Source organism: Gallinula chloropus, assembly GCF_964237585.1.
Source record: "Gallinula chloropus genome assembly, chromosome: 4".
Lineage (NCBI taxonomy): Eukaryota > Metazoa > Chordata > Aves > Gruiformes > Rallidae > Gallinula > Gallinula chloropus.
The window spans coordinates 4,997,674-5,014,801 of NC_140088.1; the positions used below are offsets into that span (position 1 = coordinate 4,997,674).

Consider the following 17,128-nt stretch of genomic DNA (forward strand, 5'->3'; position numbering starts at 1 on the left):
TCCCATATGTATTCTGGTCCCTCTCTTAGGGTAATAACTCCCAAATCTTTTCCATCAATAAATTTTGTAAGCACATCTAGACATTTTGTGCCATTGATGAATTAATTACTGAAATCTGCTGATTATTACATTCAGACTGATTCCTAGAACCACCTCACTATTTTTTCTCTACTTGTTCTCTGTGTCTTAGGAGCAGTCTCAGACAGTTACACGGTCCTCATAACTCCATGTACATGAATCCCTGAATTTTCATCAATACCTCAAGTCCAGAAATCTAGTCTTCTGGTTTAACATGGCTGGAAATTTCAGGAACACTTTGTTACAGAGAAACCATATCACATAGTTGCACTTAGAGACTAATGCACCAGTTTAAATAAGAAGTTAATTTAAAATAAAATACAGTAAAAGTATCCATACGTTTGCTTAATCATTAACTTCTGAGGCTTCTAGAAGACTGGCAGGTCCAAAGGGGGGCTAAGAAATTACTGAGTTCACTAGAGTCTCAATCTGTGCTCTGTGAGTAGCTGTACCAGTACTGCAGTAAAGGTACCTGGTCACAACTCCTGTCTTCCAGTGAACTCCAGAAGGCACAAGCTGACCTTGAAATACCCCTGAGTTCTTCAAGTTCAACCATTCCCATCCTATGCTAAACCATATCCTTAAGTACCTCATCTACCCTTTTTCTGAACACATCCAGGGAAGGTGACTCAACCCCCTCTCTGGGCAGCCTGTTCCAGGCCACCACACCTACCTTCTCTCCCCACACATGTGCAACATCAGGAGAACTCACTGAACCCTATGAGCTAGTCCTCTACACAGCAGGCCACTTGATTTTAGAAAGGCTGTCACCTGAGGACTTCTCTAGGACTTCTGGGTTTTAGGTGTAACTCCAACTCATGACTAGGGGTGCAAGACTTATGCTGCCAGAAATGAATAACTCCCTGCTGTCAACATCGGCACGCTAACAGAACTCTGTCTGCACCTCATACTTCTGTGATTACAAAATGGGAAGCTGAAGAAGGTCCTTGCATAACACTCTCCTCCGGTGTATGGAACATCAACATCAAAACCTGGGGCCTTAAATGCAGTAACAGGTAACTCCCTTCTCCTTTCTACTTTCCTGGGAGCAGCACAGCTGGGGCAACAGTTCAGTTACTGGTGTTACTCACCAGTAACACTCAACATGCAGAAGGCAGAGCAATTGCCTCATCAGGCCAATTGAAGGAGAGCGAAAAGTCTTGCCACTTACAAAACCTAACTGGAACAGGTCTGGTTTCTTTTGGATGAAAGTTTCATTACTTCAGTTCCTCTGCCTGCTGACCCCAAAAGCAAAGCTTTCATCAATGACAGATCAGATGGGGCCAAGCCCAGCACAATCCTGGAACATGAGGTCACCACAAGCCTTCCATGTTTTCGTGGGGAATCCCAACAGTACAGGGTGCTGAGCAAAATTCCCCCAGGAGCACCAGCCAGAGCTTATGTTCTTGGCAGAAGTCAGTTCTATATATAGGTAGATGACAGACAGCATTGCTATGCTCGTCCTCAAAACAGGTTTCAGAATCTTCCCCATCATGACATCCTTGCCACAAGACATCAGAACAAAACCCAAATCCACCTGATAATTCACAAATCCTCTCAGAAAGTAAACTAAGAAAACAACCAGCAACAATTATTTTCTCTATCTCTTATTTTTCACAGAAAACATAACATCATCCAGATAAGAAGCAGCATTAAATCCTCTTACACAGATATCTATGATCACTCTTTCTTTTTGCCTTTCCTGACCATCTGCAAATAGACAGCTTTACTACCCATGTTTAAGGCAGGATCATGCTAGTAAGACTCTGGCCAATGTTACTCTATACACTCTCCTCAAGTACCTCACTCTCTATTCAAGCAACATAGCCATGCATCAGGACATACTCTGCTCCACACCATCATACTCAACAGCAGGCAATGAGATCTTTCAGTAACTTGTCACTCAAACTACCTCCTGTCTTGCTCTCAGGAGATGACAACCTTGAGCAGAAATTTATTAGAGGTAAAAATTCTATCACCAAAGATAAAAGCAGAAAAATGATAGAAAACTAAGTAGCATTGAAGTAACCCAGCCTTTCTTGGATAGTTTAACATGTTTATACCCACTTCTTTGTAAATGCAAAGCATGAAAAGACCAATTTTAGAATTCAATACCAGACATCCTTTATTAAGGCTTACTGGCATTTTAGGAGCCCAAATTGACCAAAAGACAGCTTATATCAACAGATTAAAGAATGGCAGTAGATACTATGGCTTATGCTTTATACTGATCCAACAGGTCAGGCATTTGTGCAACTCTCTTCTGTGCCAACTAGTTAAGGCAGCCCCAGCTAGACAGAAATCCAGGCCACTTTCTCTAAGGTGCTCTTATCTCCTCACACTCATTCATAACATGGCACTAAGTGTATGTCTTCCATATTTTAACCAGTAATAGCTGCTAGTCATAACTCAAGGCAATATGCAGAAGTATCTCACCTCAGGTTTCCATGCTTTTGAAGAATCTGCAGCAAGTTAAACTGAGATTCTGAGTCTGTTTTTTGAAGGGATGGGTCTCCTCCAGCTCTAGTTTTCTTGTCGAGTGTTTTCGGCAACTTCTCCTTACAAGTAGTTTTCACTAAATCAGAAAGCTTTGGCTTGCTTTTCACCTGGATGTCTGACAGAGAGCCAACCACTCTATCTAGTTCTTCCTCTTCACTTGCATCCACCTCCTCTTCCTCCTCACCTTCTGTGTCTGACTTGAGGGACAGCTTTGTGTGTTCTGATGTCCCTGTAGTAGAGGGGAAATCACATATGCTGGTTAAGAAAAAAACCACAAGTGGGGAAGACAACCCTCCTATTTATACCCTTTGGTATATTTCTAAACTCTTCTCTGCTAGGAAAGATAACCACTAATTCAGAATAGCATCTTAAGCATAACTGCTTTTTATTATTCTTTCTGTCTTCTGCTTGTGCATCAAACAGCTGAGAAGCTTATTTTCCCAATATCAGAGAAGACTGACCAAGATTCTTGTCTTACCTTTACAAATGAGCAGGGAGAATCAAAGAAAAAAGGCATTTGCCTTTATTTTAGCCTGATTCTTACATTATGTATCTTAACACAGCAACAAAACCAATTTTTATAATATAAAATGAATTTTATAATATGCATCTCCTATTGCAGTCAATATCATACAGCTACTAGAAATCTTTACAGAATGGCTTCAGCAACAGCCAGTTGACCTCTGTACCCTTTAAAGTTTTTCCCACACCAGCTTAGATAAGGATTTCTCTCTTCCCAACAGATTAGAGTCACTGCCTGGAAGGTCCCAAATTTTCATCTTTACCTGAAAAGCTAGAGGACTGGAGAGACACATATACTGTGGAATTCTTGTACCCAAAATGCTACCACAAGCTCCTCTTCAAAAAAAGACTATCTTTAGTCATATACATGGGGATATGGAACTGTGGGAATGAAATTCTGGGCACTAAGGCAGCAGGAGTTAAGTGAAAACTATTAACACTTCGAAATAAAACCAATTAACTTCAACCTGTGAATCCCTTTAGGGACTACAAAGGCCAGAACAACCCTGTTCACACACATTTCAAATTAAGAAGTCCTTGGTTGCTTGTTTTTAGATGGTCATCTAAGCCTCTAGCCATGCATACCTGATGGTCTTGTCCGTGCTGCTCTAGCCTTGCCATGACATCGCCGGCGCTTCCGTAACTCCAGTGAAACAAGCTTTCTCTCATAAAACAGAGCATGAGAGTCTACAGCTTCCAGCCTTGCATCCAGCCTTCCATTAAGACCTGCTCTGGGAAGCATAATAAACAGACATCCTCAACCTCCCTTTAAACTTCTCTCCCTGATGATGCACGAGACTTAGTAGAATTTCTTCAAGGAATGTTTTTCCTGACACAGGGAAGAAACACTTATGATCACTCTAATTTTGCTCTATTTAAAGCCTGCAAATGTTTGAAGGGAGTCTTGCCAGTACTTTACAGAACATCATCTCTCAAAGCCCTAAAACACACTTATCTACCAGCATGGTTTTGTGACTGAGCAGCATCTGTCCCTCACACAGCAGCTCAAGGCACAATTAGTAGGAGAAAGGTGAACCACAAGAGTACAAAACAAGGAGGGGAGTGGGAAGAGAGCACAGGGCCCTGAGTCCAGTCTTCTAAACAAACCTTTCATGTAGGCAGCTCATTCTTCACTGTTTGGGCAGGGATAAGAATTTTAACATAAGTGAAAGAGTGATAACCCTTCTACAAATTCTACCTAACTCAAGGGAGAAGGAGCCCTGCCAGACTCCTTAAGGGAGACAAACTGCTCTCTGCCAGTGCACAAAGATCCAGTGAAGTGCTCCTTATGACGCAGTGTGAACATCTACAGAAAACTCCTGTTGCTCCATTTATTTTTTTAGATATAGCAAAGTCAGTATATGGGTATATGAAGTCCAAAATCCCTCATACATTATGGGATCTTTTGAGAGCTCCATGATGATGTTTATCAATAGGGTAGGAATGTCAAAGTAGGAAGCCCAAGAGGAAGAATTTTAAGGTCCAGTCCAACAAAACTTAACCTTTCCATATGCTGGGATACTCCTTGCTCACTGTCTATGTTTCTAAAATTAGCTTGACAGATTTCAGGTCAAAAAGGTGTTGAAGATGAAGCTGTAAAAATCTAAATTTAGATTAAATCCTACAGAGTACAAATTATTTAATTAAGAAGCCATTTACCGAGATCTCCCAGCAATGAAGTCTCTTTTCATCTTGCCCCTACAAAGGAAAAACACAGCAAAAATTGCCTTCCAGTCTGGATCATCAACTGGATATTAAGAAGCCTCTGAAGTTTTTCATACGTACAATGAAGAGGTCAAATTCAAGATACAGGGGGGAGGGGGGGATAGGCTCTAAAAGAGGAAGTCTGAGCTTGCATGTGTCTGGCTTAAATTGAGAGAGTGTGAAAGCCACCTTCTACACACAGCCCTGAAGTACACAGCAAAATCAGTACAGTGCTGATGCAAAAAGAGCATTCTGTAAATATCTCCTCAGTCAGCAACCTTATCCTACTCTGTAGTTACTTTATTGTGAAGCTTAAATCTGGGTAAGAAAACCCCTCGAGAAGGAAGGGTGTTAAACATACAGTTAAAGATCTTGTATATAACTCTCAATGGAAGTCGAGCTACTGGCATTTTCACCCAAGCACAACCCAGAGCAAGAGGCATCAAGTCAAGCTTCCACAGGTCAAGAGACAGGGATACAAAGCCTTCGGCATAAACTTCAGGGCTTGCTTTACATGAGGACACGTTCTACTGTGACTTTAAACTTGAAACAGAAGGTAATCAAGAACAATCTATAATCTCTTCACAAAGAAACCTAAGTGCTTGAAGGTTTTTCACATCTATAGTCATCTCTTTACTCCAATAATCCCCATGCCTTTTGTGCATTGTCTTTTTGCCCTTGGATTGAGAAACAAAACATGAAAATGGGAAAAACCTCCACAGCCACTGCCACACTAAAGAAAATGTTTAACTATTAGCACCCCTGTAAACCACAGACTGTTGCTTATAACATTGGGTAAGTGTGGAATCGAGCCTTTTCATGCTGTTTGTGCCCTTTTGCCTCCCACCCAAATACAAAAGCTTTCTACCTGTCCTGAAACAGACGTGTAGCCAGCATGTAGTTCATCGATGTCTTGTGTTCTAAAAAGGATCTAGAAAAGCAAAACAGAGGACACATCAAGATAGAGTTCAACACAACAAAAAGGCAGCACAATATAGAAGTGATCTATAAAAAAACCATCCTAGAAGTGGATTGAGACGATATGCTGTACCATAACAGAAAAGAGGAAAGGAGGAGAGCCATCACACCTCAGCTGAAGTTCCTGGTGAAGCAAGAGACAACAGAAAAATGTTCCAGACTGGAAAAAAAAAAATCAGGAAAGTGTAATATAGTATCATGCCCAGGATGAATCCTATATTGTGTTTATAGCCTAATGATAGTCTACACAGTATGCACAGTTCTAGGATGTAAAAGCAGATAGCAGGAATTGATTATCTGAAGCACCAACATTTTTATTCTGACAGAAAAGCAGGATGAGAAACAATGCTTGACAGGTTCCATCATGCAGAGTCAGGCAAAGTGGCAGCAGGTAAAAAAAAGAAAACAGAAAAAAGCATCCTCAACATTAAAATAAACTCTACAAAACCCCTCAATATGTGTTTTTCTGATTGCTTAAGCTGGTTGATCTACATACACCTAACACAGGATATCCCCCATTAGTGCAACACTGAGCCATCCTACTGGATTCTCCTTCTTACCCATAGAGGTCCCACGTTAAGGGGGTGGGGAAGATCCGGATGAAGCCGCCTCTCCGTTCATTCTCCTCCCTCACTCGACGAAGAACTTTTATCTTGTAATAAAAGGGGAGGGGGGGGGAAGCCAGCAAAATAAAGACAATGAAAAACAAACCCTAGAAAAGTCTTGCATCTGGGAAGGAACAACTGTTCGTTTCGGTACAGGCTGGGGGATGAACTACTGGGAGAGGAGCTCTGTGGAGAAGGACCTGGGGGTCCTGGTTGATGACAGGGTGGCCATGAGCCAGCAGTGTGCCCTGGGGCTGAGAGAGACAATGGGATCCTGGGGGGCATCAGGAGGAGTGTGGCCAGCAGGTCACAGGAGGGGGATCCTCCCCCTCTACTCTGCCCTGGTCAGGCCCCACCCGGAGTGTTGTGTCCAGTTCTGGGCTCCCTGGGATAAAACAGACAGGGATCTCCTGGAGAGAGTCCAAAGAAGGGCTACAAAGATGATTAAGGTCCTGGAGCGTCTCCCCTGTGAGGAGAGGCCGAATAAGCTGGGGCTGTTCAGTCTTGAGAAGAGAAGACTAAGGGGGGACCTTATTAATGTTTATCAATATCTGAAGTATGGGATGCAGGGGGAATGGGCAGCCCCTTTTCAGTGTCTGTGGGGACAGGACAAGGGGCAATGGCTGCAAGTTGGAGCACAGGGAGTTCCACACCAACATGGGGAAGAACTTTTCCCCAGTGAGGGTGAGGGAGCCCTGGGACAGGCTGCCCAGGGGGTGTGGAGTCTCCTTCTCTGGAGAGATTCCAGCCCCGTCTGGACGCCGCCCTGTGCAATATGAGCTGGGGAGCTGCTTTGGCAGGGGGGTTGGACCCCATGAGCTCTCCAGGTCCCTTCCAACCCCTATGATTCTGTGATTCTGTGAAAAAGGTCCTATTTGTGGGTTGGGTACATGTGATACCCTTAAGCAATTTTGTCTTGTACTTGAAGTCTGAAGGAGTCTATCACTGCTTGGAGTGCATAAGTACCTGTGGCACAACTGAGGGCAAGGGTAGTATCAGCAGTAAAGCTCAGCAGTTGTTTCAAAAGTTGTACTTCTGTCATGTTTTTCATATACATGCACTTGCCCTTTGCTGAGCAAACAAGTGTTAAAGCCAAAGTAAATACAAGGTATTTAACAGCCTACTTACCTCCTCCATGGAGAGACCCAGCACAGAGCTGCCCTGCCTTCCTGTTGCTTTTTCCCTGCTTGCAGGCACTGGGTTCTTCATTTCAGCATCACTGGCAGACAGAGGACGTGCACGCTGTAGAGACAGTGGAAATTCAGATTTATCCCTCTTCCTCCTTCAACTTACTTTTTGTAGGAGTTACATTCAATTTTCAGGACCTGCTTCCTAGCAGAACCAGAGTACTACAGCCAGAAATCACAACTCCACAAGCTAGCTGTCAAAGAGCCCACGCTCCAGCAGGCGCTGAGTGTGAATATTCACATTCCTAGTCTTTAGCACAGCAGAACTCACAATTCAGGCATCACTGCCAGTACTCATACTCCTGGCCCCTTCTAGGAAAACATGAGATGTACCCAGAAGCAACCAAGCCAGGATTTCATACAGAAAAATCCTCACCTAAAGGGCACTAGAACCAGCATTTACACTCACAGGCCCTAAATACATTTGGCTTCACACCTCCTTGTTAGCAAAACCATGATTGTCTCTTCCAGTTGTGTAGCTACACTAGAAGAACAGAATTGCAATTCACTGATGAGACAGTCGCTGGGAAAGAGTGAAAAACTTTTACCACCTGCTATTTTTTGATTAATATACTGCCAGATCTCAACTTGCTCCTTAGTGCATTTAATGGACAGATCTTGTATATGCACACAGAAACATCATGCAAGTGTACATACATATGCAAACTTAAAGAATAAGAAAAGACATTATTTGCAGACAGTCTCTCCAAGTTAATTCTTAACCTGATGGGCAATCCTCATCAATTCTAACAAAGGACAGGAATTCACAGTGTCTCCTAATAGCAGGATTATAAAAATCTTAAAATCCTGGCAGAACTGCAACCTTTTAACATGTTCTTAAGTGCATCCTGGCTGCTCTTAGTCACAGTTCAAACTACTTCTTTAAAAGGAGCATTAGAGGAGTCTAACTGAGAAGGTCTCATGTCTTTATACAAAATCCAAGTTTTCTTTCAGCTCTATACTGAAGAATGTCCAGAGAGCTGCTTAATCTAGAAAGAAGATAAAAACATAACAGCAACTTTAGGCTGAATAAACCCAGGGAAATATCCAACACTGCTCAAACACAAGTGAAACTCATTGCAAGATCAGGTTCTATCTTCAGTTGTAAGAACTCTTTGAATGGAATTCCCTTCTCTGTTTCATTAGAAATCACAAGCAGCTATTCAGGATCTGCAGATGAAGCAATTGCAAAAGCAACAGGCATTGCACTAAAAAGATATGCTACAGTGATTGCCAGAAAGATGAAAAGAGACACAGCAGGTGGCAGCTGAAGCATTTTGTTAAGCCTAATTAAAACTGATTAAACAAAAGAAGAGAAAATGAGATAATGTGGATGAGAAGGGAGGAGACACGAGCATTTGCTGACGAAATAAGTGTCAGTAGTCAAACAAGTTTGCTTGATGCTGTAAGATGACATCAAGTTGAAAGGCTTTTTGTCTTCCTTCCATTTTAAAAGCACAGCTCAACAACTTCACATAATAACTTCCTCTCCTCTCCCTCTAGGTAACCTCCTCTTAAAGTAATTTCCTGACACTAACATAACAATCATCATGTGAGAACTGCAGCTCAAAGAGTATTACAGGAAATGTTCCATCCTATCAGGTGATCTCCTTTATTAAGGAAGTACTTTGATTAAATAATCTCTGTTGTCTCAATACAGTGGAGATGATTTCACTGATTACAGGCAGAAAGTGTATGACTGTGCTGGCAACTCTGGCTCCTGTGACAAGCAAAGATCTGGCTCCTACCTGAGAGCTGCAGTGCTGTCAAAATGCTGGAGGAAAAAACCAAAGTCTAACTACTGAACTTTCTGCACAAACCCTTTTTTCAGTGTCCCATTGCAGATTTTCTCTCTGGCTGTAGCACAGAAAAGTTTCCATCTTCACAAGAACTTTGTTTTCTCTTTGCCACAGCTTATCTTTAAAAGTATAGATAAATCAAATGACTTTGTTATATATCTCAAAATTCTGCAAGCATCTCTGGTTCCCATATCAGGCTTCTAGTTATATTAAGCACTGATGGCAGCTGGCACAAAGATCCTTCCTATTCTCCATAAAACTCCATTATTCACTAAGACTCTTTTCTCTTAGCCTCAGCTAAACTTACACAGAATGACATAAACAGTGCATAGAATGAATTAGGTTCTCAAGATGATTCCATCTGTCCTACCTCCTCTTCCTGCTGGGAAGCCACAGGAAGATAAATAGAATGGTTGCTGCTACGTTTGTGCAGAAAGCCCAGCAGCAAAATAACCCCCACAGTGTCCCCACACAGCCAGGTGCTTAGAACTGTAAAGTAACATTGATTTGTCCAAGAAGAGTGCCAAATAGGACACTTTGAAAGTTGGATCAGTCTGACTTAGGCTAACAATAGTTCTACGATTTTCCATTGTCTTAAAAAAAATCCTTCTCTCTACTTTGACCCAGTTCACTCCCAATGTTCTTGCAGTTCCCTTCAGATGACAATCTCACAGAAAATAATTTACTTCTCTTATGTGGCCACCTGAATTTTCTCAATACAAATTCACCCCTGCTATCCTTTTCAGACTTATTCCATCCCCTGTAGTACACAAGACAAATTGTTCCTCCTCCTCACCACTTTCATTGTGGCACTTCCATGCTGCAGCTTTCATCAGTTTTTCCTTTGTTTTTGTCCTTTCCTTTTCAGTGACCTACCAAATCCAGAACGCTGTGCCACAAGCGTCTTCATCACTGGCTGCTCCTGTGTGGAGCCAGCAGTTGGACTCTACGATCCTTACAACTCCCTTCCAACTCAGGACATTCTGTGAGTCTATGATTTGATGACCAGAGTGACAACACTGAAACATCTATATCCAATTTCTTATAAAGGCAGCACAAAAATACTCATAGGCTTAAGAACTTTTGAGATATTTCACCCAGCTGACCTTGACTCTCAGCACACCTCACCTACTCTTTTTTTAAGCTCTTAGAGCTGATGCAAATGGTTTTCCAGTCTTAGCTGTTGCCACATGGAAACATGGCAGTACCTATCCATCTCTTCTTTTCTTGTTGACTTCCTCCCACCCTCAGGTTACTTAGCTACAAAATACATTCTGCACCAGAAGGATTGTACAAGGTGACATCTGAAATGGCAATGCTTATACTGGTGAAGGCAGCTGCAGGGTACTTACCAATCTGGCATTTGCTGTTTGTGACTGTGCAGACACAGGACGCTGCAAGAGACACACACAGAGCATAAAAACATTGTGTTTTCCAAGACAGTGTCATCCCTGCCCAAACTGCAGACAGCAACCACAAGGGCTAACTGAAGTCCAGAGAGAAAACTAACAGCTTCTCTCACCTCAGTCCAGACCATCATCATATCCTCCCCAAATATATCCTGCCCCCATTCCAAACACAGCATCAATCCCAGCCTCAGCTGTGCTCCACTGCAGAATGCATCTGAACACATGTGTAACTTTAAAAAGCACATAGGAAGGAGCTCTGCAGAATGGACAAATAAACTCAAATCTTATGACCAAAATACATATTTTTGTAAGATAAGAGTTACCCAAAGGAAAATATTTAATAGCTATGAATTAAGGAGAAACAGATGCTGTCCAGTAAAATGGTTCCTAAAACAGGAGGGGTAAAAAAACTCCCAACCATAAAAATCCTGAAATTCCAGAAGCTATTTCATTTCTCTACCTCAACAATATCCCAGTTCTTGTGGAGAAAGAAGATACTAATTAACCTTCCAAAACAGGTGTAGAAGCATCAACAGAACATCAAGTAGTACCCTGTATTACTTCTCTGGCATCAGGCCTACGAACAAGACCAGTTTAATGATAGGGTAGGTGGAAAATTATCATAGGAGCTTATTTTTCATGCCCTCAGTGGTATTCAAGCTGCCTTCCTCCTCTCCAACACCCAAGAGGAGCAAATGGTGGAAGAAAAGATTCTCAAGAGACCTATCTATTATTACAAACTGTACTACTGCCAAGTTCTTCTCTACTGTTGGTCTATACAAAATAGGTCAGGACCCCCTTATTGCTTACGATTAATTGAAAGAGCTCCAAACCAAATCCACAATAAGTTACAAAGGAAGCAGCTAAGCTGTTCATTTCCCTAGAGGGAGGAATGCTCCCAGAGTCAAACCAAAGGAACTGCACAAGGAACTTACAGTTCTGCCTGGTGAAACTCAGAAAGTATTTCCTAATTGAATCTGAGCTGCACAGCCATGTTGCATGCCCCTCACAGGAGCATGTGCATCAGCTGCAGTTTGCCTGAGGAGAAATGCATTTGGAAGCCCAAACAACATCAGTGATCTCCCTTTTGTGACCACAGCACTTCCAGAGAAATTTATGGAATCCATCTCAGTCAAAAGGAGATAGAGGACAACTGCCCTATGAAAGCACTGTCCCAGCAGAAAAAGTAATGGACAGCCACAGCAAGCCACATGAGGCCTCAGTCCAAGAAGCCACAGGAAAGGAAGTAAGAGATTCTAGGAGCAAATAGGAAAGAAGTCTTAAGTTTCAAATGTAAAAGGCTCTTTCTGCTTAGAAGGAGGTTTTGGAGACAATCATAAAGCTCTACAGTTCTGGAAGCTTGTTGCCCACATCAAAAGGAAAGTAGCTGAACAGCTCAGGTCTATCTCCCAAGTCCCTTCTGTAGAAATCAGATAAGCTCACTCACTCACAGGTCTCCCACCTGGGGGCTAAATTCAATGAGAATTCCTTTCCTGCTATCCTCCTCAGCTCTGGCTTGCTCAGGTCACTTACCTGCAGCTTCTGGTATGGACTTCTCCTGACAGATTCGGATGAGTGATAAATGGCCCGGCTTGACCGCTGGCCTGGATCCTGGCACACGAAACCTGTGGGCATCAGGAGCCACATGAGAACTTCAAGACAAGCAAACTACATCTACTATTCTTGTTAATGATCTCAGGCTACACATAACTTCCCTGCCCCTGCCATTGCCCAAAGACCAATAAGGATTCTTTTCTTTTCCATTCCTTGCTTTGGCAACCCCAAACCATATACTACACTGCAGATTTGGAATGAAACTAGGACCTGCTTCAAAGCCAAGTATTGAAATCAGTAAGATGGGTTACTGAATAGCAGCATAGAGATAGGCTCCATTTCTTAAGCAGCCAATGAACTCTTAATGTTCAAGTTGTGTCAAATAACTGAACCAAGGTGTACTAAGGATGCCTAGAAGGTGCCCTGCACTATATGGTCGTGCAGGTTTCATTCCACTTCTGCCACATGCAAATCAGAACCCACATGTTCAACCCAAAAGAATGCATGAATGCTGATTCTGAGGGCTAAAGAGAAAAATTAGTAACTTCAAATTGAGGGTGGTGAGGCCCTGGCACAGGCTGCCCAGAGAAGCTGTGGCTGCCCCCTCCCTGGCAGTGTTCAAGGCCAGGTTGGATGGTGCTTTGGGCAACCAGGTCTAGTGGAGAGTGTCCTTGCCCATGGCACAGGGGTTGCAACTGGATGGTCTTTCAGATCCATTCCAACCCAAACTGTTCTGTGATTCTATGAAATGCCAAACTAGGGACTCTTAACACCACCTACACATCACAAACAGCCAGATAATTCTGAAGCTGAAACACCCACCTAGAACTTCCCAGTTGGCTCTCCTTAACTAGCATTCTCCTCTGTTATACTTAGATCTATTGACATGCAACTTATAAACCTACTTTTTGTTGGTTTTAAATGAGAAGATTGAAGGAGCTTTCTGTTACACTCACCTACAAGAGTGAACATATCTGATAGCATGCTAGCTTTGATCTTCAGGTCCAAAGGAGCATCACTATCCCCACATGCAACAGAGAACAAGAGGAATTTTTTGTCTGGCATTGAGATGAATGCATCAATACTTAAAATATTACCTAGTACAGTTCCTTTGTATTGGTCCTTAACCAGGTGTAAGGAACACGGGAGGAAAACTGGGTGATTTTCACACACAGAGATAAAAATGAAACAGCCACAGATTAATCTGCTTCTGCTTATCCTCTTCCACAGCATTAGTCTAATGCAGCAACATACAGCCTTATTTAACCTCTGCTTGGCTAGAAGCCACTGAATATATCTATGCTATATTTCCTGGAGTAGATAGAGGCTGCTGTTGTAGAATTCTTAAAAACTACAGTTGCCTATGCCTCTTCCATATAAAATCATAACATCAGATGGGTTAGCTCTGATGGATGAGAACAAGTTATTAGGGAATGTGACAGACATGAAGAGATCAGGCAGTGGGGAAAGATGAGAAACATTCATCATTTTATCCAGTGGAAAAAAAATAACAAATAGAGTTCAGAGAGGCAAAGTTTGATTCATTGGGAGCAAAGAAATCAGCAACGTTCTACAGCACAGTGATAGATGCCAACAGCTTGGATAAAGAGAAGGGCAATCCCAGCAGAGCAATGGGTGAAAATGTGAGGTGGAGTTCTAAGTAGTGAAGGATGCAAATAATTCAGTGTGTATGTATATGAGCACAAGACACCAAACCAGGAAATTACATGTTGTAGAAACTTGCAGTTGTACCTGAAAAGCAAATAGGCACTGTGGAAGATAGTGTTAGGGATGGTGCATGGAAAAAAAAAAATCTATGCAGAATAAAGGAGGGGAAAAAATAAAAATTAAAAAGAAGGACAGATATGGTTATTCAAGGAAAAAAAATAGAAGAGCTTATTATTTCAGTTATGGTGGTATAAATACAGTACAACAAAAGTGTTTTGTGCATCTGTACTCCTGTAAAGTTAAACAGTAGTCCAAAAAACACATATAGTTGGAGATGTTCAAGAATAAATCCTCAAGTTTCATTGGGGTAGGACAGTCAGCATAAGGGCCAAGACAACATTTGCTCCTTAGATTTTAGCTACAGAGAGTTCTAGATCAAAAATTTGAGCCTAAACATACATCTACATTCTCAAGTCAATTATAATGGCTGAACTCTGCCTGGACTCCAAAATCTTAAAGCTTTACACAGCCAAGCAGATTGAAACCCCACACAATAGTCTAGAGTTTCAAAATTTGTCTATGATGGGAGATTATGAAGTGTTAACAATGCTGAGGGACTGTGGAGAAGAAATAATTAAAAAGAAAATGGAATCCCAACTGGGTTCTTTCAAAACTTGTTGCTGCAATAAGTTTGTTTATTCAGAGGGAAAAATGAAAGGGCTACCCTCTCTGTCCATTAGTACTGGAACAAATACTCTGCAGGCATCATGAAATCATAGCCTCCTAGGACCACAGGTTTCAAGGACAGTCATCTCTAGCAAGAGTCCCAGCCTCATATTAAACTGGGAATCACTTACCAGGCCAACGATGGGGATAGGTTCACTTCCAAAAGCCAGGGCTTGAGAGTGTCATCAATAAGGACATCAAAACCATACAGCTCTGAAAACACATCAGACACTGAGTTTACCTTCCCACACCTTTCAACATTCACATAAAGACTAATGTTGGACCTATCAGGTCATTTCTATCTACATAACTTGTGTTAAGCCCATTGAACTCTCTAGGGCTGAACAAACAACATTCCACAAGTGGGAAATTTCACTTCCTCAGAATCAAGATTTAATACATTGTGCTTCCCTATTTCCCCACAGAAAGCTAGTTTTAGGAAAGCATTATATAGAAACATGAACTCCTTGCAGTCCACAAACTGCAGTTCATGCAAAACTCCTTTTCATATCACAGTATGAATCTACTTCTTCCACTGGATCCTGGAAACAACAGAACTTGATTCTCCTTTCCACTTTTTAATCCCTATATTCATTGTTCCAGTCAGCTATAGAAAAATCTTGCTTCTTTCAAACATCAGCTTCTTTTCAATCATTCCTGTATGTTTTTTCTGCAATACCCCCATGGGAGTACAAGAGCCTTCTCCTTGGCAGCTCCAGCTACATGGACAACCTCCCATAACTCTTTATCTTATTGACAGCTTGCCACTTTACAGCAAACCACAATAGAAATATTTTCTTTTTCCTTGGATTTTAAAACATTCATAACATATTACATCTGCTAGATGTGTTCTGCTCTACACAGGTCAGATCGAAGCCAGCTTCCCATTCCAAGCCTGATTTTACTATTTCACTCTATACACACGTTCTTCTCTAGTTTGGAAAGAGTTGTAAGAAGGATGCGACACAAAGGCGACTGTAAATCAGAAACTGGCCTTCACACAACTCCCTCTTCCAGCATTAAGAAATCACAGTTAATGATCAGCAGGGCAGAACAGGGTATTGGCAGAGAAGAAGGATTTCCATGGAATTAACCAGTTCTCTAGTCCCTGGAGTGAAAGCAGAAGAATTTCTTTGCCATGCTGCTTTCCTTGAATTCTGGCCTTGGCCTTTTGTTGCCTGCCTGACGTTGATGCTGGCTGCAGGGAGCTGGACTGCTTGAGAAGATCTTCCTATGCAGACAGCTGTGCAAGAGCTCATGTAGCTTATAATGGGAAGGTAACGAGCTGGGGGTGAGGGGAGGGGGGGAAAGATTTGGAAGGGGAGGAAATGGCAGCACAGTGAGTATTGCCTGCTCACTTTTCTAGACTGTGGAGCCAGACACTGAGTGGGAAGCAAAACAGCAGAGTTAAGGAGTTGGTTCACTCCAAAGAAATGAGGCTGAAGCTCCATTTGGCTCTCGCTCCCCAGACGGAAAAGGCCGCAGTAGAGGGAAAAAGAGGAGGTGGGGATTATAAGCATAAACATTAGCAAAGCATTTTGACCAGGAGAAGCTTCTGATGATTGTAATACCTTATTTCAAAATGCCATCTCAGGTTTGGTGAAGACCTGTGACTCTAAATGGCTTAGCAAAATCCAGCAGGCAGGCGGCTCACTCCCCAAGGCACAGAAGCCATGAGTGGGCCTGTGGCAGCTGCTGGCCTGCAACATCATAACCCCAGTCAGGAAGCAGAGCACTTTGTTTTGACTAGCTGCCACTTCTTTTGCTGCTGGCCATCCCCTCCCTTTGCCCTTCAGAGGACCTTTGCTAGTATTTTGGCTCCTCTGACTTTGTTCTTCCCTCCTACATTTATCTCCCCCTTCCAAAGATCTGCTCTTCAAACCTCCCTCTTTCCCACTCAGTTACTCACTTATTCCATCCACTTTTACAAATACACATGGGAAACCTCTTGACCTTAGCTAGACCTGACCATGATGCTGGTGCTTTACAGTCCTTTCCCTTGTGCCTGCCTTGTTTGTTAGGACAGCAAGCTCTTCAAGGTAACCCTGTTGACTCAATTCCATCGTTAAACGTGGACACCTAACGCCACCTCCAATGCTTTAGGTTGTCCAAAGAAGACCCCACTGCTGCTCAATAATTTCCCAAGTCTCATGTAGTCTAGGTGATATCTACAACCCCTAGACAGATGTTTCTGCTACCTCAGAGCATCAATATGCATGTTCTGGCAGCAGAATCAAGTCTCACAGGTTCCAACACAGGACTTAGCACAAAGGGGTTTCTCAGGCCTGGCTAGGACACTAGGGCACCAACAGAAGATAAATCACCTGTGCTGTCAACTACCCTAGAAATAATTCCTCAGCCTTCTTCCACATTTGGAAAATGCACTACCTAGATTAAAT

At 42.4% G+C, this 17,128-nt stretch overlaps 1 protein-coding gene across 1 annotated transcript in view; it reads right to left on the reverse strand.

Annotated features, from left to right (window-relative positions):
* Positions 1–17,128, reverse strand: part of TTLL5 (tubulin tyrosine ligase like 5) — a gene marked incomplete at its 5' end in the record, with an annotated part of 136,194 nt that overhangs the window by 88,750 nt on the left and 30,316 nt on the right. Inside the window, 10 exons of the mRNA XM_084263320.1 lie at positions 2,515–2,806; positions 3,685–3,830; positions 4,759–4,797; positions 5,672–5,734; positions 6,342–6,433; positions 7,515–7,628; positions 10,725–10,766; positions 12,315–12,406; positions 13,292–13,353; positions 14,861–14,942. Coding sequence (XP_084119446.1) covers positions 2,515–2,806; positions 3,685–3,830; positions 4,759–4,797; positions 5,672–5,734; positions 6,342–6,433; positions 7,515–7,628; positions 10,725–10,766; positions 12,315–12,406; positions 13,292–13,353; positions 14,861–14,942 — 1,024 coding nt within the window. The remainder of the gene's footprint in view (positions 1–2,514; positions 2,807–3,684; positions 3,831–4,758; positions 4,798–5,671; positions 5,735–6,341; positions 6,434–7,514; positions 7,629–10,724; positions 10,767–12,314; positions 12,407–13,291; positions 13,354–14,860; positions 14,943–17,128) is intronic.